Here is a 26298-nt window from a genome sequence, read left to right on the forward strand (position 1 = left end):
TTTTAAAATTAAGTTCACATACCATACTGTCAACTAGGTTATGAGATGATGTAACCCTAATGTTACCACTGAAGTTATGCTGTGTCTGTTAAGAATTTCACTGAATTAGAGGAACCTCCATATACTCATAGCATAGGTCAATGAATTAATACTACTATAAGCTGAAGGACCTTATTTAAATGCTGTTTGAAATACAGACAAGAACAGTTCTCACCTGAAGACAGAGATTCTTGTGAAAGAGATGTTTGTTCTGCAACATGAGAAGACTGCAACTGGCACTGAGGAGGAGTCTGTGTACTTGCTGTAGAGAAACTCTGATTATATCCTGCAGAATATGAAGAATCCTCTTTAATTTCCTGGTCTTTACGTGGAGGCAGCGGTGCATTCACCTTAAATACCTACAACATATGAGACAAATGCTTAACACACCACCAGCTAAAGTCTCCACCTAATGCCATCACTCTGCTATGCCCTGGTTTAAGTGCATATGCCTAGAGCAGTTTCTAGAAGACCAACTGTTTCTTAGGATGAACTGAGAACTAGATGCAGTAGAAACCATCCTCCTCCCTTTCTATAAGCTTATAAGAGCTTATTCTTGTGTACTTAGCTAATAACCAAGAGACATAGCTCGACTGACCATAGCTATTGTGTTCAATCAACAGAACAGTTACCTTATAGTAAGCAATTTTGTTTCCATGTTAAAGCCACTTAAACCCTCAATGACTACCTGTCCTACAGCTTTTTATCTAAAGCTAGGACAGCTTGTGCCAAGATAAGATATTCAGGTTTGGGAAGAATTTGTTTCCATACACATATTGGATGCTAACCTAACTCTGCCATCCACTGAGATAATTACCAAGACAGCTTTCACCCCCTTGATAAGCTGAGCCTCAACTTTCCTTCTCTTGTTAGCTGAGGTATCTAAAACACGCCAAGTAAGAGGCAGAATCCAGCAATTTAGATGTTAACCTTATAGCCTGGGCAGTAAGTTGGTGTGCAGATATTACTGCTAGCTAAATCTGTGACCTAGAGTTCAATCACTCCAGTGTCTGTATTGCTTTATGGCCAAGTTACCCGAATTGATGCAGTCAGAGGTAACAGCTAGTATCAAGATCAAATAGGAAAGAAGTCTTCCATTTTACGTAAGAGGATCTAAGTTTCAAGTAAAGAGTTGTCAGCAGTATTGATACCAAGTCTAGAGGTAGGCTAGACCATTTTCCAAGACCTCTGCCTGAAGATAGATCAGGGAAAGATTAACTACAGCTAGATACACAGAGCAACTTAGCAGCTTGACAGTGCTTGTTGTGTTCAAGAGTATCTATAATTACAACTGGGAAATGAAGATCTTTCCCACAGTCAAGGAACCAAGTATTGCTTCTAACAGAGATGAAGCACAGAAATCCCTCATGATATTGAAATAAGGAGTACAAGTTTGAACCATTACGAAATACCATAAATTCTGGGTTTGGACTTGGCCAGATGAAGTAATCTGTGATCCCAAAGCTTAACTGACAGTTGTCATGTTTTAGATACCTGGAATTATAACAGATCTTGAAGAATCTGAAACTGGAGTGTTGTCCTTGAATATTCTATGTGGTATCTATCTGTTCAGTCTCAAGGATGCGTAGCAAGACTTCTGTCAATCCAGAAGTCTAGCTGGTCTACAATCCTTTTCAAATAAAGGGGATCCCATAATGGGATAAGATACCCGTGCCTGTCTTACAGCCAAGATTATCAAAGCTGGCACATTATGTGTTCTCAGTAGCACTCAAACTTCTTGTTGAATGCAAGAGTCAGCATTGGATCCTTCATGCTATCAAACAAAGCATGACACATTGACTTAATTCCCACTGTATCAGTGGGTAAAGGCATACCTACATGAAAAGGAGCATAAGACCTTACACAATCAGAAAAGACACCATGCATAGGGAAGTCTGGCTCATAAGCATACAGCAGTACTCACTCCTTTGAATATCACTATTTTGTGCCTCAATTCCTGGTCCAAAAAGTTCTGTACATGCTTCTATGAATCTGTCTAGAGATACTACACTTGCAAGGGTCCAAAAAGTAATATCCACAATATTCTCTGGCAAGAAACTCTACATTTCAACCACATGTCAAGTATGTTCAGAACAAAGAAGGATATATGCGAGACAAGCAGGTGGATGCCCCTTCTCTTAAAGCCTCTGTATGTGCTTTGGGCAATTAAGGCAGAGCTTTCAAGCTTTGAGACTGCTTAGAGCATGAAATACAGAATCAGAAATTCCAGGTTCTTCCACATGCCTCCCCCATCTCTAGACACACTTGATACTTCATAGAGGGAAAATCTGCATGGTGGCAGTCTTGCAGAAACAGAAAAATAGCTTAAAGGAAGTCTTACTAGTGATCAAGAGACCCAAGCAAGGGGAAGTTATTACAGTTTACTGCCACAAATGGATTAAGGTAAAGCCATACTAACAGTTCCCTTATCAAGAAGATATTACCATAATGGAATTTTAAGATGTGTGGCACTGAGATACACCAGGAGAAAAAGCAGTGCAGACTAACTTTTCAGTGATCACTTATTCCTCTCTAGTTGAGCATCAAGCCATTCTTCTAGCCACACTAAAAGACTATAAAAATGAAGTACTATCAAATTCAGTCAAAAATTCCTGTTGTCAAAGCAAATCCACTCAGGAACAGTGCTTTGCTACTACTGTAGCAATCCTCACTAGCAATTGCAGAAGTTAACATTTAGTTTGTTTAGAAAGAATCACTTTGCAGTAAAACTGAAGAATGCAGTAGAGTCAGGCTGGTAATACCCACATCATGGACTATTTGTAGCAAGTGGCCTACTTTTTCCTATCGGTGAAGGTTATAGGTGAAATTCTAATGGAGTTAGGCTACAGGTAGCATCTGCCTTTAAGATTCTGTAAACACAATAGCAGCAACAAGGCAGTCAAGACTTCTGAGGACAAAAAGTAACCGAGACTTCCATTACTGTCATCGCAGTGTCATTGGTATTTGGCAAGGAAGCACCTGACTTCTATCTCCTGAAATCTGATGGTTGTGCTTTCCTGGCAGCAGTGAAAATCTAAACAGTGGAGGTAGGAAGTAAGCCCTACATTGCAAGGTCTGCAAGACTCAAAGCCATCACTTCAAGAGGAATTATCATAGTGATTTAGTTAGATATCCGTTTTATCAGCCTGACCCAACATTCCAGTTGGTGTGCTGTTTTCCAGGAGCCCTGAAACCTTGAACATTTAACATTAACATTTAATAATACAGCATTAATTCAAGTAAACTTACAATGGTACCAATTTGATCCAAAGCACTCTGAGAATAAACATTAGGTTCAAATAGTGATCTGAATGACTGAGACCAAAACCCATATTTAGATCATGACAGATGCTCATCTTATAGACTTGGTCCCCAGAAAGACTCTGGATTCCTTGATCATAGGATGCTGCTCTAGAAACATTATGGAGAAATCCACTTTTAAGAAAAAAAAATTTTCACCTGACTTGGTAAGTTAATCAGTACTCCAGGCTTAAGAAGTATATTTTACTTAAGTGCTCTGTATTATCCTAGATAAGAACTGAGGTGTAATGCTAGTCTTTCTCTGTTAAGAGATTTGAACATAATGGTCTTTGGTGTATGCATGCTTGAATAACACTAGGAAGAAGGAACACAAACCTCAAGATGTTTTGCATGACCCACAGTGACTTAATTTGCATAGCATTTAATCAGTTATTCCAGTAATAGCATTATTTAAATGGATCTAACTTAGAACAATCTCCCCACCACCACTAGCCTGAATAAGGTGCATCAAAATCACATGCCTCTGAGGAGGGTTCTACTGGAACTATTTCTACAAATACAGAAAGGCAGGAGTAGGGGCATCATGGTAGTGATTTACTACCAACTACTAGACTAGATGAAGCTTTATGCACACCTAATAGCCTTTCAAAGCATAGGAATTTTAGCTACCTACTGCCACCAAATCCTACTATATGTCTCAATACAGCAAGATGCAGGCTGTCCAGCAAGCTGTGGAACTGCATTAGTACAGTTGCTGAAGTGAAGAGTGCCTTCAGAGAGTCTCAGATGACCTGTTCCTAGCTTTGCTTTCGAGCAGTAGAGAATATGCTACCGTATGGTGAGAGTTTGCTGCCCTCAAGGGAAAGAACAAACAAAGATCATTTACTTCACAAAGTCAAACCGGCAACATCACATGGAAGGATACCTATGAAGGGGGTTTACAAGAAAAACTAGCACAATTTTTCAATAATTAAGGATAAAATTGCTAATTATCCCAAATGTAGACAGTGTTAGAAACAGCTACCAGTTGGCCCTGAGAATTTGTGCTTGAGTCAGTGAAGGGCTCATAACTAGAAAACAAACTGCAAAACTCATTGAATTACATTTGTCTCAAAGAAGGACATCCACAAGATTCAACACTCAAAATGGGAAACACATAGCAACTTCAGAAGATATTAATGAAGGTAGTTTTAGACACATTAAATAATCTTTTACTATTTGAAGAACTGATACGGAAATTTTTTCAGCTTTATCTTGTGTACTGTGTCTCAAGGTTATGTAGACAGAAGTGAAACAAAGTTAGTTTCAGCTTTTTAGCTTCTTCTAAAAAAGGGAGCACATAAGCCCAAGGACAGGGAAGGGAGCATAAATAGCTACTACATGGAGACCCTTCCTCTGGGTCCTTCTAGGAAGGGCCTGCACCTCAGATTGCTGGATGGCAGAAGAATGTTAGTAACAATGAACACCCTGAAGACACACTGATATGTGCAAGAGATTGTAGACTTTGTAAACTCTTCCCTAGAGATCTACTACTGACTACTTGTTAGACAGGATAATGAGTTAGATTCTTGCTTATAAAGGACATGTTTTCCATGATTCCAGTAGGCTGAGTTTGAGCCTGTCAATACAAGTGATTTAAACTGCAGCAAGTCAAGGTCAGGCTACAGAAAGCTTTACAGCACTAGTGATAGGGAAGAACTTAAGGATTCCACATTTCTCTGCAGTCTATTACTTGCTATCTATGCATAAGTACAGTCAACTCCACCTTGTGGCATACATATAAATTGGTTGATTTCAGATCTGACTTCTCCCTGTTAGTTCCTTGAGGATACTAAAATTATCTCAGTATTCGGTATTGGAACTAGACAGGGACCAAAGCAGAATCTCTGTTCTTAGAGATGAGCTGTTCTAAGCTCTGAAGGCAATGGAGAAGCAGAGTACTAAATTAGTTTTTTGATATTAAAACATTAAAACATTAAAATTACTTGAAGTTCTGTACTATATTATGGAGAGCCAAGTTCCAAGTATTAGGACTAAGTTACGGACATGCTTATCAATTATTTGTGTCAAGTCACATACTTACAGTCTGCATAGCCTGAAAGGGAGCTGCTGTTATTGTGACAGAACTGCTACTTGCAGGAGGAGACTGAAAGGTTTGTCCTGGTGGTACTGGTGACATGGAGGTGCTTGAAGTAGGCAATGGTGACTGTGGCTCACTTGAGAGGGGAATAGTTGCCTGAGGGAAGAACAAAAATATGTAATGAAAGGTCACCTGATAATTATCAGGCAGTAACAGAAGCAGTTAATTTGCTTTAAAGCCTGGACTGTCAGAAGTCAGCAGTTTCTACAGGATGACATTTGGACATAGCAGAGCCACAAAATAGCTTTTGCTTACAGTTTCAAATCTTGCTGTGCATCCTCAGCAATCAGTACTTCTATTGCAGTCTCTGCTGATTAAGTGAAATGTGCCTATGCACTACTATACATACCACTCATTGTAATAATTTCACCATAGAGACATTAAGATATTTTCCCCACCACTAAGGAAATATGGAGTGCTTTGTCCAATTTATTGGAAGGTAATTCCTTCTGGATAACATTAAGTGACTTCTGCCTCTTTCCAAAGGAACTCAGAAAAGCTTTTCAGGGTTTAATTTTTTTTTTCCTCCTTCCTCCAACTTAGTAAGTTACAGCTCAGATTAGAAACAGGGCTGAGCTGTCCAAACAAAATATTAACCAGCATTAAGACTCATCTATGCAAGTGGCAAAATGAAATGTTTATTTCAGATACAAGTATACTGTAGGAACCGCAGTTCAAAAGGACTAGTAGGGATCTCTACACATTTTAGCAACCAATATATTTACCTTACCTGTATTACTCTATCCCACAGTATCATTAATAACTGGACTGCAAGTTACTTGTGATGGCTCACCTGGGCAATTTCAATCTTTTTGGGCATCAGTGGCTCAGAAATATGTGAGCTTGTCTGATACAGTGGCTGGGAAGTATATTTCTCAGTCTCTTGAGAAAGCGATGCTGATGCCTGAAAGAAGCCGTACATATGCTAGCTATTATAAGAAGCATTGCAGAAAGCACAAGGTTCTGGTAAAGCTATAACATTACCAATGTATGACTTTAAACAGGTGGATTTTGAGAGACCAAAGCAAACAGTAGGTCTAAAGTGAACCAAGCAGTCAGCTTAGCCAAACGCTTCAAGTAATTGGCTTTAGATTACCCTTCCTACACAACAGGTTGTACAACTGGCCTTCTGAAATCAGATAATTCTAAGAACTTTAGATCGCTCCAAACAGTTTAGTGAAGTCTGACAGACCTACCTCACCGAATTAAAATCAAAACATACGTCTGATATTAAGCTTCTGGAAAGTTTTGTTTAACAAGGCTTCAGAGCTAAACTTAGGCAGGCAACCCCTGCAAAACCTACATGTTATGTTGTTTAACTCACACCTGTAATGCTAGGTTTTGAAGAGTTGCTTATACTTAGATACTCAGTCCAGGGCTGAAGACTACCAGTATTATTCTTACCATGTATACCATCACAGGTACTTCAGCCAGACCTGCACTTACATACTAGGGGAGTGCAGTGTCAGTATGGAGTGCATTTCCTGATTGTGCAGGGATCAAGCTATCCTTTTAGTGCTGTCCACAATCCTCCTGCTGTTTGTGGAAGAGAAAGCTATCACCTCAAAGCTAAGGTACCAGAGATGAGCCAGGCACAAGCAACCTGAATTCCAAACACTAAACTAGAAAAAAAATGACATGCTATTAAATCAAGAGTCCTACATTATAGCACAACAGATCTGGATACATATTAAAACAGCAGGTTTAATCCCTGTCAACACAAGAAATCTGATGTCACTGAAAGTGATAGAAACTGTCAAGAATGAGGCCAAAATGCTAATCCAAAGGTAGCAACATAGCAGTCTTGACAGGTGTAGAGTTGAATACATGTAGTATTTACCCCTGTTCCTTTATATAATGTACAGTATACTGGAATGTGTGTATCAACAAGAAACACCAGAAAAATGCATGAACACTTCCCCATTATAACCTACATCCTACACAGTATTAGAGAGTCCAGTGGGAAAGACCACACTGCTTTCCTGAACACAACATACTTCAGCAAGAGTTCTTCAGTAAGACTTTGTTCTGCACAAGCATGAATTGAAACAGTGTTTTCAACCATAATATACCTGAACGCTAACTGCAGTATTTCTTCAACTACTGCTTGAGAGAACAGTCTTATACAGGAGTGTCATTTTATGACACTATCTAAAATATGCAGTCTCTATGTTGTCAGAGGGGATATTTTGTGCTAACCAAATCAAGTATGTTGCTCACATGTTCCCACAAGAACACATACACCACTTTCTAGCCTGCATCTTTCATCCCACACCCTTCCCATTTCACAGGGCAAACTGTTCACTTCAGAACATTCATGCACTATCAGGAAGGAAACTTTTCAAACCCATCCTGAAGTATTACAGGACAGAGGACATGCTGTCACTGTTACTTGTGCTCTGTTCCTGTGCATTGTCCAAGTATGGTCATTTAGGAGAAGCCCCACCACAACTTTCAGTGAGGGATGGCTATCTGAAATCTGAGTGCCAGTGAACCCCAAGAAATATTACCTGTGCTGTCTGTGGTGTCACCAAATCTTCAGTTTCAGAGCCGGAGAGTGTCTGATCAGCAGATGCTAGGGAAGTATTTGAACCATGCAATGTCATGGGAGAAGCAGCAGCCTTGCAAGAAGAGAAATCTGAGATAAGGTTTTGAAAGGCTGTCTGGAATATTTCCTTGAGACTCACACTTTGGGAATAAGTGAACAAAGTCTACACCTCAGAATGAAGCAGGAGCCAACACACCTACATGCTTTGGCCAGTTACAGTCTTTACATTTCTTAGGAATTCTTACTGGTGGCAAGTAAACCTATTTAAAACCAGTGTAGTGTGACGTGAGCACAATACTTAAGGTTAACTTTCAACTATGGCTGTTGAAGTTTGAGACCTTGTATCTTTGGTACAAGTGAGACATGAACAAAACTGAAGTGGATGTGCATTATCTGGAAAAGCAGCACACCACTATTAGCTATGACTTGAATCTATGGGTTAAATATTAAAACTATTCCAGCACATCTCCTCCAAAGTGTTTTGCTTCAAGAAATTTCAAATATTCACTTCTGCTACAAGAAAATGAAATCAATTCTGTCAGCATTTGAATGATCTTAGACTTGCAAGCTACTAAAATTCAAATTATACAGAATGTTAAAAAAACATTGATAATACAAAAAACAATTGAGATATAGAAGTTACTGGTAACAGATGTAGTATTATTTTCTGGCTAACACTTTGCCTTTTCAGAGCAGCCTTAACTTACTTGGAGTGGCTGTTGAAGAAAATCACTTTGACTTGGCAGTTTTTGTTCTTTTGAAGCTATAAAAGAGTAATGAATTAGTCAAGCAATATTTGCTTTTAAGTTCAAAAACACTAAATATAGTTTCAACATGAACTTTGAGAGCAGTGTGTATGAAGATATGTACTATTTTTAGTCTATGCACTGCAGGTGTTTGGACTTTATTCAGCACCAAAATACACACATTTGAAAACCAGTTTTTCAAAAAACAGCAGGTATTCAGTGATAGAAGTATTTCTGTTAAGATAGATAACCACTGTCTAGATAAAACAGGAGCAATTAAACATTTAATAAGCTGGTTAAGTCTGTTTTATAGCTTAAGTCCCATATAAGCAGTTTCTTATCATGGCCCATCATAGAAAACTTCAGCTAGATAACTGCTCTTTATCCTGAGCTCATTCATGGCTTGCATCTATTTATGCCACGTCTAGACAGATTTGGCACACAAGTATAGCATGCCCATTCTGCAGCTGGGTACATCAGATGTATATGCCAGTGATTATACAAGAACTACATTTCCAGACAAATGAATCAATTTAAGCCATCTCCAGCAGCACTTTAAACAGGTGAGAGTGTCTCAAGCTGCTCTTTTGTTATGTCAGACACTGGTATTGCTAATTAGACAAGCTGTTTTCCCCCTTTGGCCTACTGATTCACAGTCCAAGCAAAACTTGTTGGTATTCTCAAAAGCTTACATACAGTTTGCACTTATGTTATCACCTACCTACAGGACTACTTGCTGGAGTAACTGAAGTTTGTTGGGATGAACCAATGGCACTTGGTGAAGCTTTATCAAAATCCAGAATGGATTCCTTAAAAAGAAAAGAATCCTCAGCTAGGAAAAACACTAAATTCCAGATATAGATGAAACAGTATCTTGTCAAATGAGGATGTTAACTAAGTACAGGTAGATCCATTTATTCAGTGCACACATGCATTCTCAGCACTATATTTTTCCTGATCTAGTAGGTATCAGAGCTTTGTGCTACAACAGCAGCAGTGGGGGACAACACATACTTGCATGAAGTTATAAGTCCCTTGTATCTGAGTCATCAGATCTTGAAGTTTTTCCCTTCTTAGTACTGGATCTTTTGGAAGAGTTGAAGTAGAGCAAAATTCTGCAGCTGGCTGATGTACAGGTTTAGGCACCTAATAAAGAAAAAGAGGATATTAAAAATACTGGAAGACAGACAAGCTGCCTTATCCAACATAGTTCCAGACCAAGTTAGATATGTCTGACACCACAGACCAAGGAGCTCTGCGCTGTTATTGACATTTCCTGAATCAAGCTTTCGCTTCATAACAACCAGCTTACTATTGCCACAATTAGTTAAAGCCACAGAATTAATTCATTTGTTTTCTGATAGCCAAACAGCATAAGGCAATAAGTTATCTGCATTTAATGTTAGATTAAGCACCTCCATTTAAAGAAACACATTTAAGTTGAGGGCCAGGACAAATTAAAAAACAAACTGCACTACAAGGTTTAACACATACTTCTTCCCAGTAGAGCCTGTGCCAGTAAGTACAGATCTTTTATTGGGATAGCATTTCCAGAGATTCTGAAGAAGCTGCACCTAAGAGATACATTGCAAGCAAGTTACTTGGCATTAGATCCAAGTGCTTGCATTTAGGAGCCAGATACTCTCAATGCACCAGCTCCTGCAAGAAATTACATTAAACTTTTTGAAATTTGGCATGAAACCTACACCTGTGCCCCCTCATGGGAGCCTAACATGGTTGCTAAGCACAGGCTTCTGCTTAAGTGTTTCAGATGGTCCTTAAGAGCTCATCCCAACTGATTCTCACTTCACCTTATTTAAAGGGGGAACATTTCATTAGAGAACAGATGAGTCTAAGGTACCAGAAAGTCAAAACAGACTCCTTAAAAAGAAGCCCTGTTATTTGCAGTGACAATCATGCAAGACTGCTTTCTAGATAGTCTAACATGTATTTTGAGAGTAGCTTGGGGGAAAAGTAGGCTTGTTATTATTTTAAAACTACAAATTAATGATTCTGTAAAGACTCATTGCTTTTCTGTTTGTCTCTGCAGCTAGATGCAAATCAGAAGACAAAGAATAGTTGTATTATTTCAACTGGTCCAAATGCTGATGCACACAAGAACAGGTGTTTGCACTGTATGGAAAGCAAAGGCACGTTTGTCTTTCTAATAGGAGGCTGCTACTTTAATACAGTGTATAACAGTATTAAAGTATTTGTACTAAGTCATTACAAAAAATATGGCAGAAGGGTATACATGTCATGCCATTCTGATTATCAAGCTGGATTCAAAACAAGTTGAAATGCTCTACTTTGTCCAGTTTTAGGCTAACTAGCTCAGAAATGCATCACCCCTGCATTTCCTCTTCAACAGTTATCTGAAGCTAATTGCTAGCATTTGCAGAAATTCCTGTAACATGCACAAGAGGCTTGCAGGGTTTAGTGAGCTTCACAAAGCATAATCTATGTACATGCAGCACTGTATTAACTCTGAATGAGTCCAGTTCCAATATCTATGTGGCACACATGATAACTATGTGTTGAGCTGTCAGAAATTTGGCTATTTTATTCTAGAGCTAGAAGCATAATACAAAGATGCACTCTTCCAAGTATGCTATTTTAATTAGGATTTCTGATCCATAAAAAATAACTTTTACTACTGACTGTACACAAGTTTATATTGCTGCAAAGTTTCCTATAGCAACAAACAGGAACTAAAGCCATTATGGATCCAAGTCCAGGACAAAAGTTATGATTAAATAAGAATATAACTTAACAAGCTATCAGTTAATTATGAGGAATGTGAATATTCCTGTCCATCACTTTACTAGCCCTCACTTATAAGCACAAATAATCTTAAGATACTTGCTGTCATAAGCCCATTATGCAAACTGCTTGATAAATGCTTCTCTTGTCCTCACTACCCTTTAAGATGCAAATTACCAAACACATTCTATGTTTGCAACTGGTAACAGAAGAAGCTTTTCACCTTTAAGTCACCTAACCAGGTTAAGTCTGGCAGTGTCTAAAGCTATTAAGATTGTCCACTAGCTACCTAAGTTGGGCTTAGCACATTAAACACATCAAGTAAGACCAACAGCCTCAAGGGGATGGAAGCAGAAAGAGACTGTATCTTTGACAATGATAAATGAGCCACTGTAAGCTTCTGCATGCTTGTGCTACTTGTTATAGTCATCTCCCTCCCCAGATACTCTTGACATCATGCTGTATGCCATTATGCTCACAGCTTTATTTCAACTGGAAGAACCATACAGTGTTACATACACAATGTTAGGGCATTAAGCCAGCACTGAAACAGACACCTCCCCCCCCACAAAGTTGCTTTGTTTCCTTCATATATTAAAATATACCAACCAGAAACAGCTGTAGTGCCCTTACCCAATATGAATTTGTTGTTTTGCTACTGCTCCAACTAAAATATTTAAGGTAAGTGCAATATAGAATATATATGAAAAAGCACTAGGAAGTTAATGGAGTACTTCAGGTTTTGTGCCTTCATGAAGGAAGATGCTTTGAAAAAGAGCAAGTACATAAGATTCTTCAGAGGTTTCTAAACTGAAGTTTTTCTAGCCTAGGATTAGATGCTTCTGGAAGTAATTGCAGGCTGGCAGCAGATTCTTTCATAGAGTTCAGCAGCCTAGTAGTCCAGCTTACATATAAATTTATGTTTGCTGACATTACGTGTTTAACATTAGTGCTTCAAGAAGCATTCAGGTTAGAGTTTTACACAGCACTGATACAAGTTCAGGTTTCAGAGACTTACTATTATGACAACAAATTAGACCTTAACTTCAACACTATGCATTCAGCAAAAGTTATTTTTACTTACAGCAGTTGTATAACACTTGGGAATCTCCAGAGAACTAAGAAAAGCAGTTGAAATACCTACAATTTGTTTTTAGATCTGCTAAACCAATGCAAATAGACAAGGCTGGCCAATGTGCCTTGACCAGCTTTGGAATTTTATTAAAATGCCCAAGTGTTAGGTATTTGTTAAAGTTTGATATTTTTCAGATACTAAAGGTCTATTCATACATACCAATACTATTCTAATATACATTCCAGCTACCTCACATATTAGTAAAACTCCATTCTAAGACACATGCCCTCCTTCCTCAATAGGACAGTCAGCTGTAGAATACCAGATCAGCTAGAGTGGTGACACCTGAGCTGAATCACAACAATGATCAGCACTGCCATGTAGATAAAACAGTCAGCCTTCACTTCCTACCTAGAGCAGCATTCACAGCAGGTATGAGTAACTTTACTGGGTAACAGCACAAAGTTTCTCAGTTTTGCTTTCACAGAGAAGGCTACAAATTCAGCCATAACCATGTTTGCTTGTCCACAGGTTGCACAAATATTTACATACAATAACAATTTAATAGATCTGTGCATCAACTCACTGTTTTCACAGGCCCAGCTTAACTACTAGGTGTTACAGTACATTTAGTTAAATGAGCATCTTTTGAGACATATTGAAACCTGGAAGTTCATTAAGAGATGTCTCAGAACTAACAGATTTATTCCAGGGAGTAAAGAAAGGCTCAGTGACAGCTCCAGAGTACAGAAGTGACATGAGCCTTTATCTACCATACCTAGACCTCTGCCCAAGGTCATTTCATAGGTTCTCCCAGGGAGTAAAATGAAGCCAGCTATAGAACTCCACTGCCTCCTCTTGCCTTTGCTCATGTGAGGGAAAAGCTTCATTATCCAAAAAAGTTTAAAACATTGACTACTAATTATATTCTCTCACCATGTATATATACACATATACACACACACAGAGCTCATAGGTAATGCTAGGGTACTTAGTTTGACTTAAGACACTTACTTTTTAAGAAAACTGGTTGTAGGAACTAATGAGGTTGACAAATACACTACATTCTTTTAATCATTCAGCATGCTTTTGATGCTACAATTTCTCAAAAGCCACTAAGCAAAAATAAAGCCAGCCGATGCCTTCTGTTCAAGTACACTATAGTAAAACAACTCCCACATAGGTCAAAGTTTTGGAGTACTTAGAAAATATGCTGCATTTACTTCATTCAGCAAGTCAACTTTTAAGCAACTTTACATTCCAACATTTGATTGTTTGATTTGGCTGACTTGCACACCTGCACGTTACTATGAAGATTCCTAGGCAGCCTGCAAGTTTCTCCAACTGACTGCAGCCCCTCCTTTTTCCTTACTGCAAAGCTTTGTCCACCACTCAAGCCATCCATCTTCCCATCCTATACAAAAATAAGAGGCCCATCTCATTAGGAAATATCTTGCATTTAAGCTTTAAGTTAATCTGAACACCAGAAACTCAAACCATCTTAAAATGCTTAGGGAAAATAGTTCCAATTACAGTAGGGCCATGCATAGTTAGGCACCCAACACCTACTTGTGCTCAGAGCTGCTTAGTGTGGAAGAACCAGGTTTTGCACCAGTATCACCACCACCAGTGGACACATGATTCTAGTCAGCTTCAGGGAGAGATCAGTCAAGCTGAAACACCTTACACCCATTTTGTTACCCAGTGCTGCATGTTACCCACTCTTTTTATTTCCTGTTCAACCTTCTGTTTGCGCTCCCGCCTCTAGATACAAGAACATCCATTTTTCAGTTATGCCAAGTTTACTGACAAGGCTTAAGCTTAATCATTTGCTATGAATAATACGAGAGAATTGATTTCTGTTTTCTTGCAGAAGCAAGGCAGTAGTGCTGACAGCTCTCATTGTATGAGAGTTTAATTCCCCTAACTCTAGATTAAATGCTGCTCTTGATGACATAACTGAACTCTGCTTTGCTTATCTTCATGGCATCAATTGTAGCTACCTGAGTACAGATAGCTCCTCTTTACATTACCTTTGCTTTCCTAACAGTCTGTCACATTTTACATTTTTAAAACTATGCAATTGTTAGAATCTCCAGGACAGCACTATGGCTTATGCAACCATCTGGAAATACATATTTAAGCTCCTGTACAGTTGATGTTGCTTGATCTAGATGTTAGACATCTCTAGAATTAGCAGCTATTTCAATCAAAAGCCTAAAAATTACTGAAGTGCTATTTGTATGCAGTCACAGACAAAGTATTTGATCCCTGGATGAGTCATACTGCTTTGTAGTAGTAACACTGGACAGAACCAATAGTTGGGAATGAACTAAGTTCATTCTTCTCTGCCTTATGCATAAAGCAGTTATTCAAGGCTCAAAAGCAGCAATACTGCATGATGTAAGTGGCAGAGGGGACTGTCTTGCTGTTCAAACAATTCAATTCTGGCAGTTAAGCTTTATTTCCCCAAAGCAAGAATGAAATGGAGGTCTAAGTATAGGCCTACAAAATACACCTTATAAAGCCTTTGCTAATATGCAGCTTTAGTCCAATACACTAGTGCCAAAAGCTTATGACAGTTAATACTACATATGCCAACTCACTTCTTTGGGTTCCATATCAAACTTCTTTGGCCCCATCTGCTCCTTTGGCCCAACACTTGCAGCTCCCCAGGACTTCGGAGGATTCTGTAACTGCTGGGATGACACTTGCTGCTGCCTGTCAGCTGCTTCCCAAGCCTCTTGAGTCTCCTGCTTCTTTTGTTCTGGCTCCTCCCTAACATGGGCAGCCCAAGCCTTCACAGGCTCCTGCCTCTTTTGCTCTGGCTCTTCCCTAACATGCATGTTCCATGATTTCACAGGCTCTTGCTTCTTTTGTTCTGGTTCCTCTCTAGTTTGGCTTACCCAAAGTTTTGGAGATTCCTGCTTTTGTTCTGGCTCTTCCTTAACTTTGGTTACCCAAGGTTTTGGAGATTCCTGCTTTTTCTGTTCCTGCTCTTCCTTAACTTTTGCTACCCATGGCTTAGGCGACTCCCGTTTCTTCTGCTCCTGCTCTTCCCTAACCTTAGCTACCCAAGGTCTGGGTGATTCCTGGTCCTCTCGAACACGTGCTACCCAGGCCTTTGGAGTTTCTTGCTTCTTCTGTTCTTCCTCTTCAACACGAGCCTCCCAGGGCTTTGTAGACTCATGCTTCTGTTCCTCCCCTTTAACACGGGTTTCCCAAGGCTTTGGAGATTCTGGTCTTTTTGGTTCCTGCTGCCTAACACGAGATTCCCAAGGCTTTAAGGTCTCCTGTTTCTGCTTCAGTTCCTGCTCTTCAATATCAACAAGCATTTCCCAGGACTTTGGAGGTTCTTGCTTTCTAGCACACTCAGCTTCCCAAGATTTGGGTTCTTCCGGCTTCTTCTTGACAGAATACTCTGCTTCAGGCAAATAACGCCTGTTGAGAAACTATATAGACCAAAGAAACTTAATGGCTCCCAAAAAACATTTTGCTGCTACAATTCAGGTCAGTTAAGTTAGGTCACCCAGCTACTGAAAGTTTCTGGCCAAAAGCAGAACCTAGACAGTTTAAGCACTAGCCATAGAAACTGTGCAGACAGCTGTAGCTTTGTTTTACAACACTGCAGTCACTGACTAGTTTTTCTTGGCATGCCAGAAGTATGAAAGAGTCCTGAACAGCAAAAGGGAAACATGCCAGAGCTGAGTGAACCTATGATCCTTATTCTCTGTCCTAACTGATGTTCATAGGCAATGCCATATCAAGTTCAGTTGCAATTTTTGTGAAGGTAATTCTCATCCTAAATAACATCTAAAGTGCTGTAGTACTTTATTAGTAGCTGTTCTTCTGATAAAATAGCAGCACCACCTCTCCCAAAATCTTTGGCCCTTTGGAACTCCAGTAACCAAGTATAGCCAGCCCTCCTTGTTCTTAATAGGAGTTTAAAAACAGGTCGCCAGACCTCAGAGTTAGTACAACTGGATTGAACTCCAGTCTGTGCTTATTCTCAGCAAATTTGGCAGCTCAGTTATAAGATGTCCTCAAGTTTTCTTGAGTTTCTACTTTGTCATAAACAGGAAGTAAATATCTAAAGTGTAGGCTTTACAAGACTTAGTGGCTGTGATTTTTCTGACAAGTCACCAGAAAAAAAACTCGAATCAGATAATGTTACAGTAGATTACAAAAGCTTGTTCTAAAGTACTCCCTCTAGTGGGATATCTGGGAAATAGGGATTCAGCATTAAGCATCAGCATATCTGCTTCCCAAAGGACACCCATCCTCCCTTCTGCTCTAAGCCTAATAGCTTTCATGATATTGTGAGTTGAAGCTTGAGTACCTCGAGTTTGAAGGGCTGTTTAAACAAGTCTATACACCCTTGTGCACACAAGATTCTGTCTAGGGAACCCTACTTTTCTGACAAATCAGTAAGGTCTACATCATTCTCAACCCTACCAACATTGAGTCTATTGCAGTAAGTTCAGCTTTTAGAGACAGCTCTAGTAAATGTGTATTTTCTCTATACTGTAATACATAGGAAAAAAAAAAAATCAGTGTTTCCACTTCAAGGCTGATGCTTTGGTTTCTTCCGTGACATGTTCCTGCACAGTAAAGTATTACATTGTTCACATGATCCCTCCCAATTTACCCCCAAGTACCTCAGAGAAACCATAAATTTGGTGTTAGAAACAGAAATGCAGCTAAGTCTTTAATGCTTCCTATGTGAGGCAAGACATAAGCTGTTGTTCAGACTCCCTTTTGAAGTTTAAGAAAAGGACTGCAGAAGTGCAGTTAAGTTTGATAAGTAACAATACTAAAGTAAAGCAGTTAGTGGATTCTTACCTCTTGTGGCTGTATTTCAGACTTCATAAGCTCCATAAGGGATTCTAGAGAAAGGATGTTAATTTGTTTCAACTGATCAAGTGTAAAGAGGCAAATTAAACACAGTACCAAGTCTCTAATTCAATTAGAATAGTAATACCAGTTGCTAAATGAGATATTCTGAAAGCTCAGCTTGTCATTCAAAATGAGATGATTAGACAAGCTTTGTTAAATTAGGTTTTTACACTTGAATTTTAGAGTTGGAGACATTTTGAAGTATCCACAATTTGATTATTGTAATATATAATACTCCTTACACCTGTCATTTCTCACAGCTTCAACAGAGGTTTATTCAAAAGGCACAAACCCATCCTATTATTACCATCAGTAAGATTGTTTTCTATTATATTAATCAGAATAGGGTTGCAAGCCTTTCAGGCTCAGTTTTAGTTACTGTATTGCAAGTGAGCTATAGTAGAGGATTAGATTTAGCATGAAGCTATGCAAAGTCAATGCTCAGTTCAAGCTTATCCCAACATTAAACAGAAATTAACCCCTAAAATATTCCACCTGATTCTTTGACAGACTCTTCTTTTGACATCTGCCTTGTCCTCTCAGATTTTCTATTTACTTCTTCTTCCAATTCTTTTACTGACACAGTGGTGCGAGGAGTCGGAATACTTTCAAAGTAACCAGAGTCTAGTAGTTTGGATAACAGGTCCTTCATGTGTTTATCTGAAGAGTAAAAAAATCCATTAAGATATGAACATTTCAGATTAAGTGTTCAGATTACAGTTCTGACTCCTTACTTCCTCACTTTGGATAAATTGCAACTTCAAGATCTCAGGTCTTGTTGAGTTACAGCAGTCAAACATTTTAGTAAAAGAAAGGATTTGTTAGACTGCTTCATATATTAAAGCAGAAGGCATCTTTGCAATGCAGAGGTAAGACTGCAGCTTGTGTTTAAAAGCACACACTAGGTCAGTATTAGCAACACAGGGCCATGTGGTATCCCACTTACTTAGAAAGGGATTTGTTTACCATCTATAAACTAACCAGTGTTGATACTAAAAGCATATTGTACAGACTAATGTGGGTAAAGCTAGCCAAAGACACTATGGAACTGCCCCACAGATCTCTTAATGGTAGGATGGTGTGTTTAGGGAGGAAATTAATAAAAATTGAGAAGCACAAAAATGAACAGGGGAAAAGCAGGGTTATGTCCCAGGCTGAGTTTGATCCGCTGAAGCTGGGGGAGGGGGGGAAAATCAAGTAGAGTTCACATGTACAAAAAGAAACTTCACTGTATCCCTGCAGATGATTATGTAGTTTTCCTCTTTATGCAAAAAGGCAGACAGCAGCTTTGAGTACAGAGTAAGACCTCAAAAGTAGCAGTAATACTAGATATTGTGTCAGAGGGGCTAGAGGCAGGGCAGCCTTGAGAACAGGATGAATATTCACCAGTGAAAGATCAATCCATCAACAGCAACAACCCAATGAACAAGAAGAGTAGCTAGAATTTGAGAGTTATATAGAAAGTTGTCTTCCAAGACAATAAAAGCTAATAAGAAACCATAATGGTTTTACCCAAAGAAAGTTCAGCTGGCTTACAACAGGAAGCAAGACAGTCACTAGAAGGAGGACACAGATACTGGCAAAATAGTTACAGAAGCAGTTTAGATGATAGCCAGAAAAAACAAGAACATGGAGCCCAAGATATCCAGGCAACTGTTTGTTCACGCTAACAGAAATGAGACAAAAGCCACCAGCTTGTAGCTTTACAAGGCCAGCTTGCACTTTGTCTATAGCTGTATGAAAAGAGCAATGTTAACATTTAGTTGTCAGTTTGACTATCCATATGTGGGTGTTAGATAGGGTACATTAGTGCTCTGGTTTAACAGTTTCAACAATGTTATTGTCAGTGACAAATGAAAGATTACTGCCACACAGCCATTACAAGACTAGAATAAACAGCACAAGTAAAGTCTGCTTGCAATGGGAAAGACAACACAACTTGCAGTTTCTGAGTAAGCAGTTTCCTCACAGACAAGATCTAAGCAGGAAGGAAAAGCTCATGAAACCAGAATGGAAATACATTCTGTGTATGTCAGTTTACAAGCAGGGTTTTTAAAACTAAAGAAATCAGATGGAAGAAAATACGTAAAGAGTCCTACAGATTTGAGTGCTTGAGAAATGAAGACATTTCCAACAGGTCAAAGTGAGACTGCACTGTGGATGATTACAGATCACAGCAAGTGCCATTAATGCCTCTACCCTCACTGTGGTGTCTTAGCACCGTAGTCAGACAACAAGTATGAACCTGGAATTCCTACAAGATAAGAAAATCTTCAATGCTAGGGACCTTTAGTTCTGGGGCCACTGAAGCTTTGTACTGCACAGAAGTGTACTGAACTACTAAGCATTTCATGGCTGAGAACAGTGTTACAAACTTAACTCATTTGCACAGAGCTACCCAAAAAGCTTCCCTCTCCTGGTTCTGTAAGGTATTCATGCATCAGCTTTTGAATTACTACCATCATTAGTCCTAGAAGGATCTAGGCACATGCACCAGAGATGCTAGCACATCAGTACCCACAAAAGAAAGTGGATCCCTTTCCCAGGGGAAGACTGTTACTGCAGAATAGTTACTGTATCTGTACTTAATAAAGTAGAATTTAGAACAAAGAGCACTTGAAAGTGCTCAATCTAGTAGACTTCTATGTCCATGTTAATTTGTTTTAGTATGTTAAAATAGCACTCAAACTTCAAGTTTTAGAACCAAGTTATTTTTTTCTAGATGAGACACTTACATGTAGTTCCAACCACAGGTTTCTCACTGCCTTCTAGAAGGTCCCAGAAGTAAAGAGATGATTGTTCCATCTGGTCTTCAACACTTTAAATCAAATGACAATTTTACCAGATAGAGTCATAGCTGAAATTTCTAGTCTTGTAGTATCCCACCACCACCCTTCATTTTTAGATACTGACTAATATTTAGCCTTCCAGATTAAAGCAGTATACTTGCAGAGTGAATCCCAAGTCCATTATCCTCTATGGAAAAGGATTCGTCTAGATTTCTACATAATTTGTGCATGATTTCATCTGGCAAGCTAAGTTCTTCTGTTGGTAATTAAGACAGATTGAGCCTAGTACTATTCCAAATCATGCCATAAGGCTGGACTTCATTCCAAGCCAGGGTTCCCAGACAGGGAGACAATTGCTGTTTTAGCAACTAACGACTTTTAGCGGATGCACACATGCGGGGGCTACCATCAGCAGTTCCTGCTGTTCTGCTACTTGTTGAGAAACTTTGACACAGGCCCATTACCACCCATGTACACTACGAGTTAAGTGCATCATGATGAAACTTAGTGTCCTAAAGGGCATTGTGTATTACACTTTCACAAAAAGTGTAATCAGAATTCTAAGCTAGAACTAGTTATTTCACTGAGATGAGAAACACCTATTCTGTGGCTCTTTACAAGTAGCTCTCCTTTAAGAGTTAATTTTAAGAGCAAAGATTAGGCAAATTGAGCATATGACAAAAATTTGGGAACCTAAATCATGTTTGAGTATGGAAATACACTTGTCCATAAGATGTTTTAGCTTACAACCTAATGACAGCCTTTTCCTTTTTTAAAAATGGAATTCTTACTGTACTGTTATAAAACAGCCAAGTGGTCATGCTAAATATTAAAAGGGGTCACATAGTGGGCATGATGCCAAATTAGTACTGGCACATATTACATCTGTTGAGACAACCTGTTACCTTTAAACAAAGGACATTTAATGCTAAGGTATCACAAGCCTCTTCAGTCAAATTCTTTGAACTGCTTTGAAGATGAGAGTAAGAACCTCTGGACTAATACTTCATGTTTCTTCAGAAACAAGGAATAGAACTGTATCATCAGGTATATGGAACAGTTCTGTATTTACTGCAGTTCATTTCACAAACAGTGGAGGCCTCAGTGAAACAGCATGCCAGCCTTCCTGCCTCATGGTGGCACTGGAGTGGTTCTTTTCATAGAAAGACATAACATACCAGGGTTTGTATCTGTAACTTGTACAGCTAGGGTCATAATTACCACAGATTTCCTTTAAGGCTCAGAGTATGAGGTATTCCTGCTACACTCCCAATCTCAGACAGCTGTTAGAGTAAGTATACTGGAACAGAATTTTAATTAGTATCCCAAAACTTAATATTTCAAGACACAGCAGTGTCAAATAGAGGACACTTACTGTATTGAGTGTAGCATACCAATTAGACAAAAAAACTTGAACTTACCTCAGGTTCTCATTTCTTTCTGGACATGTCAGTTTTGCAAATCTTATGAGGTAGTCTAGTTCTTTAGAAGGCAAGTATATTGCACCATTCACACCACCTTTGAAATCTTTCTGAACATGCTCTTGTGTGAAGTTTTGCAGCACATACTGGACTTGAAGTATTGTACGCAGCTTTTTCTTCTCTGCTTCAAGCTTCAATAGACTCTCTCTTCGCTGAGCCTTTCTCTGGGCTTTCAGCAGCTATTTGAATACATTAATTCAACAATTAAACACAATGGCTGAGTAATAGGATTCTACAATATAAAGAACACTGAGTTCTAGTATTGATCATCCTACATTGATAAAAATAACTATTCACCTTGGCAAAATTACAGAAGTTGCTAATTCTTTCTTCAGATACCCAAGACCTTTGAAGTTCTTCCTCTGACTGAGCTCCTGTACCTCCACTCAACTCTAAACATATAGCTTTAGTCAAACTGGAAACTGGTGGTTTCACTCTCACTTGTACTATGCCTTTAAGGTATTTAGATCTTGATTATGGCATAATACTGATTGCTAGTTGCTTTATTCTAGCTACTTTCACAACTGAACATAGGGAATTGATAAGTGCACAAATCAATAATGCACAAGTAAATGATCACCTAGGCTTTGAAAATTTGTCACATGCTCTTAGTGATGCAGAAGTTACTTCAACTACCTATTCATTTCGATTCAAAGGATGCAGCAGAATCCTAGAGTTACTCCCTTATTTCTGTTGGCACAAGACTGAACCACTTCATTAAATAAGTGACAACAGAAGTCACACAGATAACATACACAGCTCCCACAGATTTGGCAAGAAGTTTTGTATCACATATTAATAGAATCATGCTGCAGAAGCTACTCAAATAACTGCAGAACTTAGAATGCCTCAGTATGAGGCATTAAGTTTCATTGCAAGATCTGTGAAAATTCACAGCTTTCTAGAACATACTGAAAGGAACATAAGGATGCTGTTGCAAGAACTGCCCCTAATTTTCCAGTAATGAGTACTGGCTATAGAATCCATATTGGTAAAAGTGGATGCAAAATAGTTTAGCCTTAATTTATAACACAAGTTCAAGAACAAATATGAACTGGTAGAAGTTAATGCTAGATTTGTTCAGTAAACACCTAAAGAAAAAAAACAAGGTCACAATCCTGCATTTGATATTTCACAGGCAGCTCCATATGAAAGCAATATGAAGTAATCCAGTATTTTTTAAACATTCAAACAATATACACAATAGTTCATGCTTCACATACAGTAACTGAGAGAACCCAAAGCTGCAACACTGCTGAAAGGACTCTGCTTACATGGTACAATAAACCTTGAAGCAGTACCTGGAATTAGCATATATACACAAGAGAGGCCTCTAGCAAAATTGTTTGGGTCTCAGCCAACACTGAAGAGCCATTTACCAGCCCTTCAGAATTCTAGAAGTGGGAGAGACAATGCCAGAGCAGTGACTAATCATGTTTAGGATCCCCAGCACTACCTCAGATCAGATCTTTTCATAAGGATAGCATTTGCTTGAGAACTAAGAGACCAGAGCAGTTTCTTCAGCAATAAATAAAATGTTGCTTTCATAAAAATACTGTACATAGTGCTTTAAACCCTGAATAAAGTCCTAAACAAAGCTGTAAATCATAACTTGCCATAATTGGAGACAGCTACTGCAAAGTAAGAAGCAGCAAACTCCTCACATTTTGGTAAAATGTTAGAAACATGTATTCCTTACAGAAGCTAAAGTGACTTACTGTTAACCCCAGCACTTCCCCTTGCTGAAAAGGGATCAAAGAAATTGAGTCTGGAAGGGACCTTGGCAGGTCATCTAGCACAGCCTCCAGACCAAAGCAGGGCTGCACTGAATCCAGACCAGATGGCTTAAGCTTTGTGTAGTCAGGTCTTGAAAGCATCCAAGAACAGATTCCACAGCTTCTCTAGGCAGCCTGTCCCAGTGCTTAATTATCCTCAAAGTAACAATTTTCCTATTTAGTCTGAACCACCAATTTCAATTTGTAACTATCCATTCTCCTGTCATGTACCTTGGTGAAAAGTCTGGCTCCATCCCCTCAGTAATCTTTGGTATTTGAAGGCTAATATTATATCTTCTACCAAGCCTTTGCTTATCCAGACTTAAGAAGCCAAGTTCCTCCAGGCTCTCCTTGAATCTCATGGCAGAAGAAAACCATCCAGAAGCCCACCACTGGGCTAACTGAAGTTTATCCACATCCTTCTTATACTGGGGGACCAAAACTAGGCTAAACTGGAGTCGCCTAGCAAGCACAGTCAAGTTCCAATGACTTGATTTACTGAGTACAAGTTCTTATGGGGGTACACAGTGAATAAATATTATAGAGGCCAGTGATACACAAAGCTGTCAATATTCACTCTGCTGTAATCACTACCCCAAACAGTTTAAGTATATTGAGATCTGAGATAAAAAACTTCCAACTATTTTGCATACTAGTATATGAACATAACCATTAGAAGAGCAGCACAATCCTTTCTAAAGGGGATAAGCTTATAGCACACAAATGTCACAGTCACCTTTTAACAACACAGGGAACAGCATTTTTATACTTACATCCTGGCTAAGACCTGAAAAAGTCTTCTGAAGCTCCTTGGCAAATTCTAAGTTGTGTACCACTTCATCATATTTCTCCACTGCCTCCTACAAAGGAATAGGTAAAAATAAAACACATCCTATTGTAAAGCCATGCTACTTAAAAATTCTTACTGAGAGCTAGTTATTTAGTGGGTACTTCCATTTGAAGTTTACTTTAAGATATGTTCCATTCTAGGTTTAAAGTACCAGTTACAGACAGTTTAGAATATCATTCTTCCATGGCTACTCAAGATTCAGCTGCCCAAATACCCTAATATTTTGCCTGTATTAGACTCTCCAGGCAATATCTTGTACAATACTTAGTATACTACTGTCAAAACAGGAAAGCCTACATATCAGTTATTTCATTTTCTGTTTTTCCTTTTGTTCCCATAGGCCTCAGCAATAACAATAAAACAGCTATTTAAAGTCAGACACTGATATGGAAGCTTGGAAAGAATACAGGAAAAAGGCAATTTCAGTACAGAACATTTACTCTGATACTTAGCTGAAAGCATTTGCAGGTAACTAATTTGTATGAACTTTAGAAATCAGACCAGTCATACTTTCAGAAATTAGTCCTTCAAATTTCACTTCCACAAATGAAGCAGTCTACCTCCATTAACAGCTTTAACATTTTACTCTCCAGTCTTCAAAAAGACTAAAGTAAGTTCTTAAAAGCATTTTGATACACAATCTTGAGTTCCTCCCTTTCCCCACCAAGTCTGTTCATTTTATAAGTCTCCCTGATAGCTCAAGATAGCAAAACGCTGTATTTCAGATATGATGTGAAGATACATGCAGCATAAGGCATGCCTGAGAAGTAACAGTTTCAGATGTTCACATGTGCTTTCCACTCAAAGTATAGTTCATAATACTTCAGAGGTTGTTCTAGAATGGGTCTGACAGTCTAACAAAGCTGTTTCAACAAATAAGGTAATATTAATGTTGATACATGTGTTTAGTTACTGTAGTGCAAGCTTAATTTACTGTCCCAATAAGATCAGGGACATGCAAATTCACCATCTATGTGTTCTTAAGCAACTGGAAAACAAGTTACAGGTTCATTTGCTCTGCAGTCTCAGTTTGATTGTTCAGTGACTTGTGTTTGCTAATTTGTAGTACACTACACATCACTAAACATGAATGCTACTTAACACAATGAAGTCTATTAGTTATTGTAAAGCACTCAGTTTTAAGTCATCCTTACACTACTTATCATGTAATTTTAAAGAACTAATTAGCAAGTTCACTTAGTACTTAGAGAATTTGGCTTTTAAGATCCTAGTGTCCACACATTTGACACACAAGACCCATCAAGAATTAACAATAACTTATTAGGCAGATTGCAGTAATTGTATCCTTGGCCATGTACACTCCAGAGTAAAGCTCAATACCTTAAAACATCAAGAACCAAGAATACAGTTACCACTGCTCAGATAAGCTATAACTCAGTCCACAGGAACACAATGGCTTTCTTTTGTTATATACTCAATATTAACATTTAGTAAATAGAATGATTGAGTGACAATACTGAAAGTCTGCTCAGCCTGCAAAACAGTTAAAATATGGACAGGGAGAGAACATTTAACTTACTGGAAGTTACTCATCTTTGAAATAATTTTTTTCCTCCCTAAACCAAGGCTAGCATACCCAGTAAATCTGGCCAGCATTCATCATGAGTAATTAGTTTAGTTCAAGATCCTGGTGAAACAAGTGGATCAGATGTATACTTCTACCTCTGTGTGAGAAGCAATGAAAAAAGATTACATGAAGTTACATTAGAGACATAACTTTAACTGCATATAATGCAGTGCTACAAACTTTGCATTAGGCAAGTGTAGGTTATTAAATTCTGCTCTAGCTTCAAATACTAGAGCCCAGTATTTGTATATAAGTTAGGAAACTGCATCTGAAAAAAGTATGAATGCAGTATTTCCATATCTTAACTGCTGAAAGGGGAAGTTAGAGTATTAGTCGACTGCTGAGTG

General features: G+C 38.6%; 1 protein-coding gene across 7 annotated transcripts in view; it reads right to left on the reverse strand.

Annotated features, from left to right (window-relative positions):
• The window catches only part of CAPRIN2 (caprin family member 2), a 45760-nt gene that overhangs the window by 14036 nt on the left and 5426 nt on the right, over window positions 1-26298 (reverse strand). For 4 of the 7 annotated variants that reach the window (XR_010885989.1, XM_067307590.1, XM_067307616.1 and 1 more), the window contains 13 exons: window positions 24287-24373; window positions 21679-21917; window positions 20204-20286; window positions 17964-18128; window positions 17415-17458; window positions 15179-16024; window positions 9749-9880; window positions 9456-9543; window positions 8696-8751; window positions 7951-8061; window positions 6234-6344; window positions 5384-5536; window positions 215-398 (listed from right to left, as the gene is read on the reverse strand). Coding sequence is in view for 6 of the 7 variants with exons in the window: in XM_067307590.1 (XP_067163691.1) it covers window positions 215-398; window positions 5384-5536; window positions 6234-6344; window positions 7951-8061; window positions 8696-8751; window positions 9456-9543; window positions 9749-9880; window positions 15179-16024; window positions 17415-17458; window positions 17964-18128; window positions 20204-20286; window positions 21679-21917; window positions 24287-24373 (2299 nt within the window). In the remaining variant the exon portion in view is untranslated. The remainder of the gene's footprint in view (window positions 1-214; window positions 399-5383; window positions 5537-6233; window positions 6345-7950; window positions 8062-8695; window positions 8752-9455; window positions 9544-9748; window positions 9881-15178; window positions 16025-17414; window positions 17459-17963; window positions 18129-20203; window positions 20287-21678; window positions 21918-24286; window positions 24374-26298) is intronic. The other 3 variants (XM_067307627.1, XM_067307599.1, XM_067307621.1) reach the window with 2 other exon arrangements.

This window comes from Apteryx mantelli, chromosome 1 (assembly GCF_036417845.1).
Source record: "Apteryx mantelli isolate bAptMan1 chromosome 1, bAptMan1.hap1, whole genome shotgun sequence".
Classification (NCBI taxonomy): Eukaryota; Metazoa; Chordata; class Aves; order Apterygiformes; family Apterygidae; genus Apteryx; species Apteryx mantelli.